At 41.5% G+C, this 12,690-nt stretch overlaps 1 protein-coding gene across 3 annotated transcripts in view; it reads left to right on the plus strand.

The window, feature by feature from the left end:
• Positions 1-12,690, plus strand: part of TMEM19 (transmembrane protein 19) — a 547,743-nt gene that overhangs the window by 425,257 nt on the left and 109,796 nt on the right. For all 3 annotated transcript variants that reach the window (XM_069228349.1, XM_069228347.1, XM_069228348.1), the window contains one exon: positions 6,553-6,666. In XM_069228349.1, coding sequence (XP_069084450.1) covers positions 6,553-6,666 — 114 coding nt within the window. The remainder of the gene's footprint in view (positions 1-6,552; positions 6,667-12,690) is intronic.

Consider the following 12,690-nt stretch of genomic DNA (forward strand, 5'->3'; position numbering starts at 1 on the left):
TGGGGTTAAGAAAGTAAATTGAACTAAGTTTACCGCTATATCCTTACCTCCATGATATTGTGGTAGTCTGTGTTCTGGTTACAGTATTTTGGTTGCAGGAAATCTAATAATTTAGAAAAACACCGACACCTAAAACGGGGTTACTAACAGCGCTGTCAGAAATGTTTTAAAACCATGAAATCCCTCTACATGCCTAATGAAAAATAACAGCTGGAAGTGTCAACTGGCACAAAGGAAATATTAAAGGTCATAAATCTCCACAGCTCGGAATGAACCGTCATTCAAAGAGCAGTTTAAATTATGTTTTGGATTTTCAGTCCCTTTGTATTTAAAGATCAACAGGTCAATTTCTCAAATGCATGATTTTCTATGAAATATGCACTTTCCATTTTGGGTTAGCACATTCAAAGATAATCTTGTCCTTTTCTTGCTAAGTGACCTCTTAAGTACCTTAATGGATTACACTTTAGGTACCTGCTTTCATGGTACTGGCGAGCTACCCATTAGAGACTCCCCTAACTAAACAATCTTTAGCCAGCAGAATGTTCTGTGATTTTCTAAATTCTGAGAACCTGCTTCTTTACTATTACCGAAAGACAGTACAGCAGGATGAGCACATAAGGATGCCTCACTATGCACGTAACTAGCTTAGTTTTAGAACTAACTTGTCATGAATGTGTAATTTTGTAGCACAAATCTGTATTTCCTTCCTGCTTTACATGCATTGATAAACACGGTCTTCCATTCCATCTCATACCACACTTGGGTTGAGCGTGGCTCATCCCAGAGCCAAAAATGGGATTTCTTTATTTAATAAAAACTTCCCTCGACTGTAGCACTGTTTTATCTGTAGTGCCAGGGCCTACCTACATACCGTTAACATCATATAGTGTGTTATGTAAATACTATAGAATTTAGGGAAAAAACAATGCTTTATAATAAGTACCTGTGTTACGTAATTTTCATCATAGAGCTCCATATGCTTCCTAACTTCAAAAAAATTGAATTGCTTTCAACTTTGACTTGAGTTATATGATCATATTTGGTCTTGAACTACTGATGTTCTAAACGGCCGTTTATTGAGCACGCCAAACTGTCTGTTTTAGCCATTTTAACTAAGTATACATGTTGTACAGTGAGTGCTGCATAGCATGCTTATTTGCAATGGTTTCTGTTTTGGTTGTTGGGCTGTAGTTAAAGAAACTGCTAAGCTGCAACATAACTTTACTAATTGCTCGTGTCTCTGCAGTCCATATAGACTGAGTCATGTGGTTCAGTAGTGGGTGGCAACGTTTTAGTGCTTTTCTTGTCGAAGTTATTTGTACACTGGTTTGTGATGCTTTCCCATGTTAACAAGTGATGCCGACGTTTAGTACTTACATTGTAATGGAATGCTAGATAAAAGCGAGAATAGCGCTTGAAACGGGCTGTGTGCATATGTGATAATCACGCATCTAGGTCCTGATCCGCTTATAAATAATGGCGCCTACTTTCACTGGAGTAACTAGGTAGTGCAAGATCAAACTTCATATATTTTAGGTAACTTGAAATGTGTCCATGCAGTGTTTATCATGTTATACTGAAATAAAATGTAATTTCCGAAAGTTAATTCAGATGGTATCAAATGCCTATCCGTTTCTTAGATGTAGAAGGTGATGTTCAGAGTGCTGCATAAATAAATGAGTGGTCTCATCACAAACAATCTTTTCTTTGCAATGCAGGACAACTTTTCTACAATGTACCCATTAATAACCATTAAAGCATCCTTTGAAAGCTCTGTGAAAAACGTTTAACCTTCGTTCTGGTGTTGTGTGTGTTTTTTTTTTTTTTTTTTTTTAAATCTAGAATATCCCTGATTTAGTGGCATCAGTATGTCCCTTAAATCCACATATTTTTGGGTGGGAGAGGAATTCCAACTCCATCTTCATAGCTTGTTATAATATTTACTGTAGTAGTATGTCGGCTAATGCAAATTTTTCAGTTTAGAGAAGAGCATTGCGTGAGGATTCTAAGAATTTATGTAGAAATAAAATGTGCAATTTGTAAAAAAAAAATTAATTGAAGCTATAGAACAAAAAAGTATGACAAAGAAAACAACAATAACATACTATACCTTAGCATACCACGTGACATCTGTAGCAGACTGAAAGATAACTGCGCTTACAAACAGTTGATTGGCGTTCACAAGTCAAGTAAGTAACAGACAGGTGCTACACCCTTAAACAATAATCACACAAAATCTGGGTCACTCTTACAATGTCCATCAACATCACCCACCCCCACTTTGCAATTGCTGCCCTCCCTACCCATCCCTGCCATCTGTTTCCCAGGCCCATCAGAATATGTTGCGGCTGTCAGTCAGGCTCATCAGAGTGCCACACCCTCTCGCCAGACAAGGGCACTGCACAAGCAGAAAGCATATGGATCATTTCTGTCATTTCATACATTGCTTTGTTGTTACTTCTAACCACTTTCAGGTGCTTCTCTTCAGCCAGTGTCCAATCTGTCGTCTCTTTCAGCCTTATCTTTGAGACTGAGACCTTGTGTGAAGGCACTCTTGCCGAGATCCCGTGGATTGCTTTATGCTTTTATCCTAAAACCAACCCTAAGGTGGCTAACTTCAAACTTCTCGGATCTCAGCAGGAGTCCCAGCAGGAGTCCCAGCAGGCGCTGTTTCACTGAGAGTGTAACAGTTATATGTGTCACTCTTGACAGGGTCTCCACTACCTCCTCACAATAGCTTTGTACTGGCCTACACTCCCAAAACATATGTATGAAGTTTGCATTATCTGTACCACATTTAAAGCAGGCTGAGGACCGTTGTGGAAAGATTTTGTTTAGTCTCATTGGGGGTTAAATACATCAGGTGTAGTATGTTAAAATGCGACAGATTGAACTGCGAGTCATTGTGTGTACTAGTGAATGGGCAGCCAGCCCCTCGTTATCAAAAAGGGACTAACCCAAACCCTCATCCAACTTCAACCAAACCCCCATTGGGGCTACACTCTCCCTTTCAGTGCTTACAGAGACCAGTTAGCACCCGCCCCCCCCAGTGTCTCCAGCATAGCAGACACTGGAGTGTCTATCCATGTTACTTTATTTAGTGAATTGCAGGAATTGACCTCTACTGACAATGAGGCATCTGTAAAAGTTATATATCTGCTCGGCAAGTATAAGATTGCCTAATGTGAAGCATTATCTCTCCAGGGATAGACCTTGTTCTTTATCTCAGAACATTTAATCTATTGCAGATGTGGGCATCTCGAACGGTGGTGATGTCCCATGCTGCAGCAGCTACTCTGATAACCAGTGCAGGGAGCTTGATGCTTTGGTGTGTCCCCTGTATCCGATACTGGGGAACATTTCTGTCTCTCCCCTGCACCCTCCCCTCCCCCCCCCACCACCCATTAACATCTTTTCCTAGTTATCTTCCTCTGCACACAACTGCATTCATGCTGGACCCTTGTCACTAGGTAATATAACTCCAGAACCGAAAGGTGCATTCCACCATCTGTCTTGTTTCTTAACATATGCTAGGTGCACCATGCATTTCTTACTAGCACATACCAAGCACCTTTCAGCTTGAGCATGGCTTGTGATAATCGAATTTTGGAGGGTATAAAGACAGTGGGGGAGAAGGACCTTTTTTGCCAGCGCCACCGACCCATTTCTGTGACTGTTATTCCAGAATTTTGCCAATGCCTCCATCCCAACTCCTCTAAAAAGCATGTTGGTGCTCAGGTGAGTGTGTTATCTGGGTACCCATGTAGTGAAATTTGTCAATTTCCCACCCCAGTCCTAAACTCAGCAGCTTCTCATGGAGAATCTGGCATATGCTGCCAGTGAGAATAATAGTCTTGCGCTTTTTGAGTTGCAGACTGGACATGCTCCCAAGAAGGTGGAATTCATACAGCAGGACTGGGATCTCCTCTGTGGGACGGGATAAGAAAAGCAAAGTATCGTCAGCGTATATCGAGAGTACATGCGGGGCATTCCCCCACTACAATTTCCCCAAACCCTCATGCGGTCTCAGAGTCTAAAAGCAAGTGGTTTTACTGACAGGACATTCAACAATGGTGAAAGAAGACAGCCTTGTCTGTGTCTCTCTCGCTCTATTACCCATTGTCCTGAAACACAACTCCCAGATTTTACGTTGGGCATCGAGTATGCATAAAGTAACTTGTACCAGTCAAACGTCTGTCCACATCACATACAGAGCAATACTGCAAACCTAGTCTAATGTATCAAAAGCTTTTTTGATGTCTAGTGCAACCAGTGCCTCCTCCAGTTCTGTATCTGCCACCATATCTGTGACGTGTTAAAATCTGCCTAAATTATTTGGGTGTTACGCCAGGGATGAAGCCACACTGGTCCAAATGGACCAGAGAAGCCAGCTCTCAGTTAAGTCTTTTAGCCAGAGTCTTGGCCAATACCTTGATAGCCGCAGTGATCATCAAGCGAGGTCTCTAAGAGCCCAAGTTATTAGGGTTCCTGTCTGGCCTCTGTATCATCAGGACTGGGGCTTCTCTCATTGAGTCAGAGCCTACATTGATGTTTCGAGTCCTCGTCTGCCCCCAAGAGGTTCTCTGTGAGTTCTACCCAGAAAAGGTGATCTCCCTCTGAAGGGACACCATTTAATCCTGCAGTTTTGCCGGACAGCATACTCTTAAGGGTCCCAGGTCTTCTTCCTTGGTGGGCTTTTGTTCTAGCTCAGCTGATATGTCCCTGGTAAACTTGGGAACTCTGATATTATTAATGTGAACAGTCACCTGGTCCACCGGCCAGTCACTGTTTTTGTGTAGTGCCTGCAAGTAATGAAATAAGGTGGTGTTAATTCTCGCTTGGGTGCTGACTAATGAGACATCCAGGCCTGTCAAAGACAGTAGTGTAGGAGGGACGTTCGCTCTTCAAGAGCCATCAACCGTTCTACCCTCCCCCCGCATATTGTCATGCGGTCTCTGACTCTAATCCTGCTGCACCAATCTATCAAGGCGCCCCCTGTTGAGTTGGTAATAAGCTGCGTCATGAAAAGTTGCACCGCAACATCGGAGTGTGAATATGGGTGCTGAAAATAACCACCTGGGCCACCCATATAAGCAAACCCCTGGTGTCAGATGAAGATGTTACGACATAGATCTGTCCTCTCTACTTTTTACAGACCTTCCGCACATTAAGTTTCTACAGGAGACACATCTGATGGATTTCAATGTCAGTTGAGTAGCGCTTAAAAAGAAATGATACAAGGTACACCTATTTTGTAACTATTATGGCCATGGATGTTCCCTGTAAGAACTTTTACTATTGTGCCCTTAATAATGGAGGTGAATATAGAGTCCCCCTTCTTGGCCCGAGACCATCTGGGATAATGAGCCGAGTGCGGGGCTCTGGTCCCCGTGTATCTTCATGTATGTGTAAACTCTCATCAGTACCATTCTACATTACTCCAAAGAAAACATTCATTGTAAGTGTACTGTGAAGTACAATAAAACGTGTCACAACTGTACTTGAAAGTCCTGTATTTCCCCATTTCGCAGGAACACACCAATGCAACACATCAGCTTGTGTCTCCCCTTTCTCCTGAAGGTTGGCCTGTTAAAGGCCTGTGGTCTACATATAAAACAAAGAACACCAAAAACTGTTTCATTGCAGTGTCCTAGGCGGGGGAGGATACCACCTAGCGAACACCTACCTTGAGCAGTACTGTCTCCCCAGCAGTGCCGTCACCCTAGAATTGAAAGGAGGGAACGAGAAGAGAAGCAAGGGCCCACCATGTTAACAGGTAACCGAGGTGGACCATCACTCACTAACAGGCTCAGTCCTCTGGGCCCCCACTATATCAGTGTCACTAGGAATAGAGACACACCCAGGTACAGTTCCCAACAAAAAACAATGAATCGTGCCAACTGTTTAGGTCGTAAGAGCAGGACATCCCCCTGCACAGGATATCCCCCTGCACTCCCTAAGCACCAGGCCTCTAGCTATCCAGGCCCCCCCCTAAACCACGTCAAATGGGGAAAGTGTTTCCTTCTTAGCCAAAATCCTGGCCTCAGCAACAGCTTATGCTGTGATCAATCATCGCAGGGAGTCGAGTCTCCTCACAGAGGCTCAGCACAGTGCTGTGGAGACCAGGGCATCTACACAGACTAGCTGTTGTGTGGTGTGGTTGGGTTTCTTTTTTTTTTTTTTTTTTTTGTAAAGGCAACCTCTGTCTCTCAGGATGCTGCAGGACTTTTCATTGAGGACCTGGAGCTGGAGTGTAGTGTGCCCTTTGGCCATCTTACCAGGCTATTCACTTGCACTTATAAAATAAATGCAGACTGTAGTTTCCTTATCATTGGACTTGATTCGTACTGAAATAACCCCTACTATATAGCATTTGCTGAGCTGCGTATGCTAAAACCAGATGGCCTCCTGGCACTTAAGAAAACCTGCATGCTTCTTCTCTCGTTTGAAATTGGGTGGTGGATTTTATTTCGGAAGTAGCAGCCTACCAAATAGTCATTATTCAAGTAAACCAGTAATATAAATGTTCTTTTTTTTTTTTTTTGGCAGGCACTTTGCGGCCCATATCTCCTTGGCGATGGCTTTTCTCTGTGATAACTCCTGTTATGATAGCATCCCGTGGATTGAAGAAGCGGAGCCTGGACCATAGCGGTGCAGCAGGAGGTATGTCTTTGTAAAAAATAACATGCTCCTTTCTATTTGGAGTAGACCAGTGTCCGCCCGATGTCATGGTAACATCTCTAGAAAAAAAAAATGACCAGCATTCATTTTCCTCACTGGTTCATATGGAGGACAGAGAAGTTAAAACATGAACTAAACTCAGTATAGCAGCCATTATGCCAGGGATTTAAAACCAAATCGAAATGAAACTGTTTTAATTAAGAACACCTGAAATTTACACAGAACTTTAACCATTCTCAAACACTTAGTCATTTCAAATCCTTGCTCCGTAGAATACTTCTTGTACCATGAACAACTAGAGAAGAAATCAGACTAGCAACCTTAATATAATTTCTTCTTCTCTGATCTGAGGAAACTGCTAGTGGCGTCAAGGGATCTTTTCCGTATTCCAAAATAAGACTATTTGCCAGATACTGGAACACATTTAAAAGGTTTATTTTACCCTCTTATAATGTTTTTAATATAAAATAAAAAAAGCAAAGTGGTTTTTTTTTTTTTTTTTTAATTTAGGTTCATTAAAAGTAGAGTTGGGGCAGGATTTAGCCAGGCTTCTGAGCAAACATTAATTGAAAGAACTGAAGGTACAGCTCTGCTGCTAAGAATCACCTACCATTCCTAAATGTGGGAGTAACTTCCCCAGAATTAAATCAGAGAAAGGAAATTAGAGTAGTTTTGTCTCGGGGCTCCAAAGATCATAAAATTTTACAAGACCTGCAGGCCGAGTAACTTAATCTACTCGATCTAACTGCTATGTACTTGACCTGTAAACGTGTCTCAAGTTGTGTGATCCTAAGCAAATAGTTTACTGAGTCGCCATTTTCTTCCTTCTCACATATGATTGCTCCTTCAAATATGTGAGCTCCGTATTGCCACAGTACAAAAAACCTCTTTTGTTTAAGTAGACTATAGTTTGCTGCATGCATCACAAGAATCTAGCCCACATACCCATGACGTCTAGCCCACATAACCTAGGACTTTAAAAAAAAAAAAATTCTTTATTTTTAAGTTTACTAACACCATTGCATCAGGACAGCAGTGTTTCTCAGTTTGTTTAAACACTCAGTTTTAATAAATATATTACTAAACCATGATATGGTAACATATTGTCATCTGCACACAGTAACTTTCCAAGAAATGTCTAAAAACCTCTCCACTAACTTGCAGCTTTACTGGTAAAAAAAATATAGTGTATTATCAATCTTTGAAAATTCGGTTTCAGAAAGCATATTCTTTGCACAACAACATGTAAAGTATTCTGATTTGTTTTCATCCTATTACATTTTTTTTCATCACTCAGATATTAAAAAAAGGCTATCACAACTACTGAAATATATTTTGAAATGTTTGCACAGTTGACTTGGTCATTTAAATGTTGTGTGTTAGGGGAAAACCTGACACCCTATATCCTTTTATTTTACGTTCTAAGCAGCAGGTCACACAGTTCACCTTACAAAGTCCTGGAACTCTGCAGTCAGAAGGAAAATTAATTGTAAGAAAAACTGACTTTTGATCTCTGTCTGTGAACACAGAGCAAATGTGACATAAGAACAAGATTTAAAGGCATCTTTTATTGCCCCTCTGCTTTTCTGAACAGAACACCTCTTCATTGTCAACTCGCCAGAAGGGACAAGTATGTATTAAAAATAGCTTGACCTGATCAAATAGGACTCACCAATGCTAGTGGTCAAGTGGCTTTTTCGAGCCTTCTGTCTCATATTAATTGGCAAATATGAGTTTGGAGATAGTGAACAAAGCCTTATCTCTGGGTCCCTTCTGAACACCATAAAATCAAGATTACTGATGTTGCTCTTTGGGCTTCACAAATGCTAGTTTCTTTTTTGTGAGCTATTGTGCCTACACCACCGAGAGACTAACGTTTAAAGATGTGGTCTAGGTCCACGAACAAGCAAATTATGGTATGATTGGTGCTGCAAAGGTGACCGTGGGTTCCAGGGCTGAGCTATGAGGAGTGGGGGTGTGGAGAAAGCAGCACAGAGAAGTACCCAACAGAAAGGATTACTTGTCAGTGGCTGTTTGTGTAGCCTGTTATTTTAATACATGTAAAATTCTCAACAAATAATAACTTTGAGACACTCGAGCACAATACATGCGCTTTAGTAATTTAGAGGCAGTCTTGCTCAAGTGGGGACATTTTACTCTTGCAAAGTATGTGAGCCTTCTTGGATTGCCCTAGGCTCAAGGATATTTAGAAGAGGCCAAATTACTGTGACCCCCCCATTGCACTTTTTGCAGTCAGCAGAAGAGTGAAAAGCCCTGCTTTTGTTCACAAAAAGGCGTGATTGTTCAAGAAGCGATTCTGTTTGTGGTTCAGGACAGACTTTAACACTTGATGTACATTAAAGGAGATGTACAGTGTGACAGCTGGCTTGTAAGTTGTAATGCCGCTTGAAACCTAAAACAGTGTAGTCTAGAAAACAGAGGAATAGATGGACAAAAAGCATAGCCAGTGATCTTCAGATCACCGGCACATGTATAGGGTGCTCCACTGTCTAAAGGCAGCAGTAGAATCCTTGTTGGGAATAAATACTATGAGGTCTGCAACTGCTTATACAAAAGATGATATCATGCTTTTATTTCAACATATGATATGAGGTAAAGATCATTTATTGGTAATTTGGATAATTCGCCTTGAGTGTAGTGGGTACAGTGAACAGGGTGTTGGGAGGTTGGATTCTCCGAAGTTATCATACTAAGTTTGATTTTGAAATTCCTATTGTCTCCTTGAAGTGGTATTGTTTTGTGCCTTACCTCTTACTACTTCATATCCCACTGACTGGACAGAGGACTTGAAGAATAAATAATGTGGAGTTTGTTAGGATGGAAATGTCCTCTGCTTGGTTATGGACATGTGTGCTGTGTATGCACACTTGAGGGCAAGTGTGCCTGCAACGGTATATTTTATAGAGGATCAACAAAGAGAGGGATCGGGAGAATTGAAGGTCCAGTGTACGTACTCCCAATGTGGATAATTGACACAAAAAGGTACACTGTTCCTAACTCTAGGGGGACAATTAAAGTTTCAGGAGCAAGAGCCCTCACACACTCAAATGAGTGTCATGCTTCATCATCGGGAAGCTCCTCGTCAGACCGGCTGGTGCAATATCTGACGGGCTCCCCTTTCGGGGGCTCTTTGCCGGAGATCTTTTTAAATGTCACAGGTGGCTGCCGTTAAGTTCACAGAGGTCAGACACTCATTATGGCAGGAGAGTGAAAGAATTTAAGATTGATTAGAAACCCCTAAACAAATCTTAGTTTACTGGTTATATGAAAAAGGGGTAACGATCAAGATTAAAAACATACAAAAGTGGAAAAAGAGGATAATGCTCAACCACTTTGGAAAAGCCTGGAGTACTGGGAAATATCACCTAACCCCAGAGGTGTGGTCAACATGTTTCGCTAATGCTTCATCAGGACCTTCATTAAACTAGACTTCTCCTGGCTATGTAGAAAAAGAAAAAAAGGAAGACACTGTCTCACTTATATGTGTAAATAGGTAGCAGTCACTTACATCAGTGTAAACTGTCTCGTCAAGAATCTGAATCAAAAAAGGTCGCCCTAGAAAATGATAAATACAGTAAAGGCTAAAAAACACGGTTAAATGACCTTCACACCCAAGGTGAAAATGTGCTTAAAGTGATGTTAACCATATAGAAAACATCTGCTTACCATCCCTCTTCGTGTAGGGGGCCCCTTGGGGAGTAACACGAACCGGCCTATTGCTTCTAATGGAAGTTACAAATCATTAGAAAAATATATATAGTATGTGCAGTATGAAGGGGTCGAGGTACGTAGAAACCTGCCCCCTACGACAACAGGTACAAATGCAGGCAGTCATCATAATAGTACAACACTGTTTATAATAAATAGAACCAACGTTATACTTGCAGTATAAACTAGTCTGTCACTCAGCAATAAATATACAGAGGGCAGAAAAGTATGTTTTTTCATTTTGGTTTACTCATTGTCTTTGTGTAGTGTCTAATCAAAACGCTAAATTCATAATATGAGATCCTGGTTCAGCGCGTCCAATCGATCGGTAACAGATAAAGTCAAATATTAGCGAGGACGTGTCTCTCGCAGTCAGGACGGAGAAGAAATCTCCGACCTGCCTAGGTGTACGGTGAAAGGATTGTCTAACTTACTTGTAGCAAGGCGTCCTCGTATGGAGTCACCTACCCATCGCGTACTATCCCCGGAATAAGAATGTCGGGGAGGACGCGAGGTATTTAAAATGCGGCGCGGGAGCTAGTTGCTACCGCGTCGCGTCAGAGCTTTATCATAGAAAGTGAAAGAGGACTAAGAGGAAAAGACATAAGGGTTTTACCGAAGACCAAAGCCCCCGATAATTTTGTGGCGGCCATTTTGTAACGGGTTGGTCTGTAAGTTAATGGTCGGAGTGGCAGGTAAAAAATGGTCTAATTGCTCCAGCTATTTGCGAAGCGGCCATCTTGAAGAAGGTTAAAATGTAAAACAATAATGGAGAGGACGAGTCCGGAATAGACTAAATATGAGATACAAATCCTAGGATTACGTCCATCTAAAGATTCAAATATTGTCTAATGACAGAAAGGAAAGATCGATAGACCGACCCGGAAATACACCAACTTTAGTTATATTACATATGTTTTTTAAGCCAAGGGATACTGACAGTCGAGGAAAGACATCACTACTATGTCTATAGGATGCAGCCTTGATTAAGGAACCACAGAAAAGCAAAAGAAGACTCATGGAAAATAGAATAATATCCAAGCAAGGTGTGGCAATGATCTCATGGGAAGGGTTTATCGAGATAAAGACACCCAAGGAATGTCATCGTTCAAACCACTAGTATCCGTGTGTAATTTAAACACCCATCGTTGTTCAAGTCTGAATAATGATTGCGAAGAATCATTGGTCAAGTTAGGTGATTCCAAAATGACCCAACGTAGGTCATCTGGTCTGTGTGGTGTCTCCAAAAAATGGGCACATAATTTTGTAGTGATGCGCCCACATCTTATGTTGCTCCTGTGTTCATTAATTCGTATCTTAACGGCTCTAGATGTCATTCCGATATAACGGAGACCGCACGGACATGTGATAATGTAAACACAATTCTTGGTATTACAATTAGTATGTTTTGTCAGGTTCCATCGGCCGATGGGAACCAAATCCAATGTCTTAGCATGGTATGTCAGGGAGCAAACATTACATTGTCCACAAGGATAGTGTCCTGACACTGGGGGAAGATTCCATAATGTTGGTTGAGTCTTAATGATGTTTTTAGGACGGGTGTGTACTACCAAGTCCTTGATGTTCTGGGACCGTTTGAATGCAAAAAGGGGTCTAGGAATTGTACAGCCACTGCTGCCGAGTATTGACCATCTTTTAAGGATCAGGCTCTTGATCTTATTGGATAAAGGGGTGAAAGTCGTTACGCATGTCAACAGATTGTTACTATCCCTAGTATTGGATGTGAGTAATGCTTCACGGTTATTATTCCTCGCTCTTTTCCGGGCTCGATTAACAACATCCGGAGGATAGTTACGTGCTATCAATTTAGTTTGGAGGTCATCAGCCTGTGTCTTGTATACGTTGGTTGAGCTACAATTTCGTCTTAATCTCAAGAATTGGCCAAAGGGTAGGTTATTGCGTAACGATTTGGGATGGTGACTGTCATATGTCAAGAGACTATTCCGGTCCGTCGGTTTATGGTATGTACTAGTAGATAGTTTGCCATTCTGGATAGTGATCAGTAAATCCAAAAAGCTGATCTCATTAGTTGACATTGTAGATGTAAATTTCAAGAAAGGATTAAGGGTATTTACCCAGTCAGTGAAGGTTAAGGCAGTCTCCAGAGAACCATGCCATACTACCAGAATATCGTCGATATAACGACGCCATAATTTGATGTTGGCAAAAAATGGATTGGTAGATGGCAGGATGAATTGTTTCTCGAAGTTGTACATATACAGGCATGCTAAACTAGGAGCAAAGGTACTACCCATG

The sequence above is a fragment of the Pleurodeles waltl genome, chromosome 4_1 (genome assembly GCF_031143425.1).
Source record: "Pleurodeles waltl isolate 20211129_DDA chromosome 4_1, aPleWal1.hap1.20221129, whole genome shotgun sequence".
Lineage (NCBI taxonomy): Eukaryota > Metazoa > Chordata > Amphibia > Caudata > Salamandridae > Pleurodeles > Pleurodeles waltl.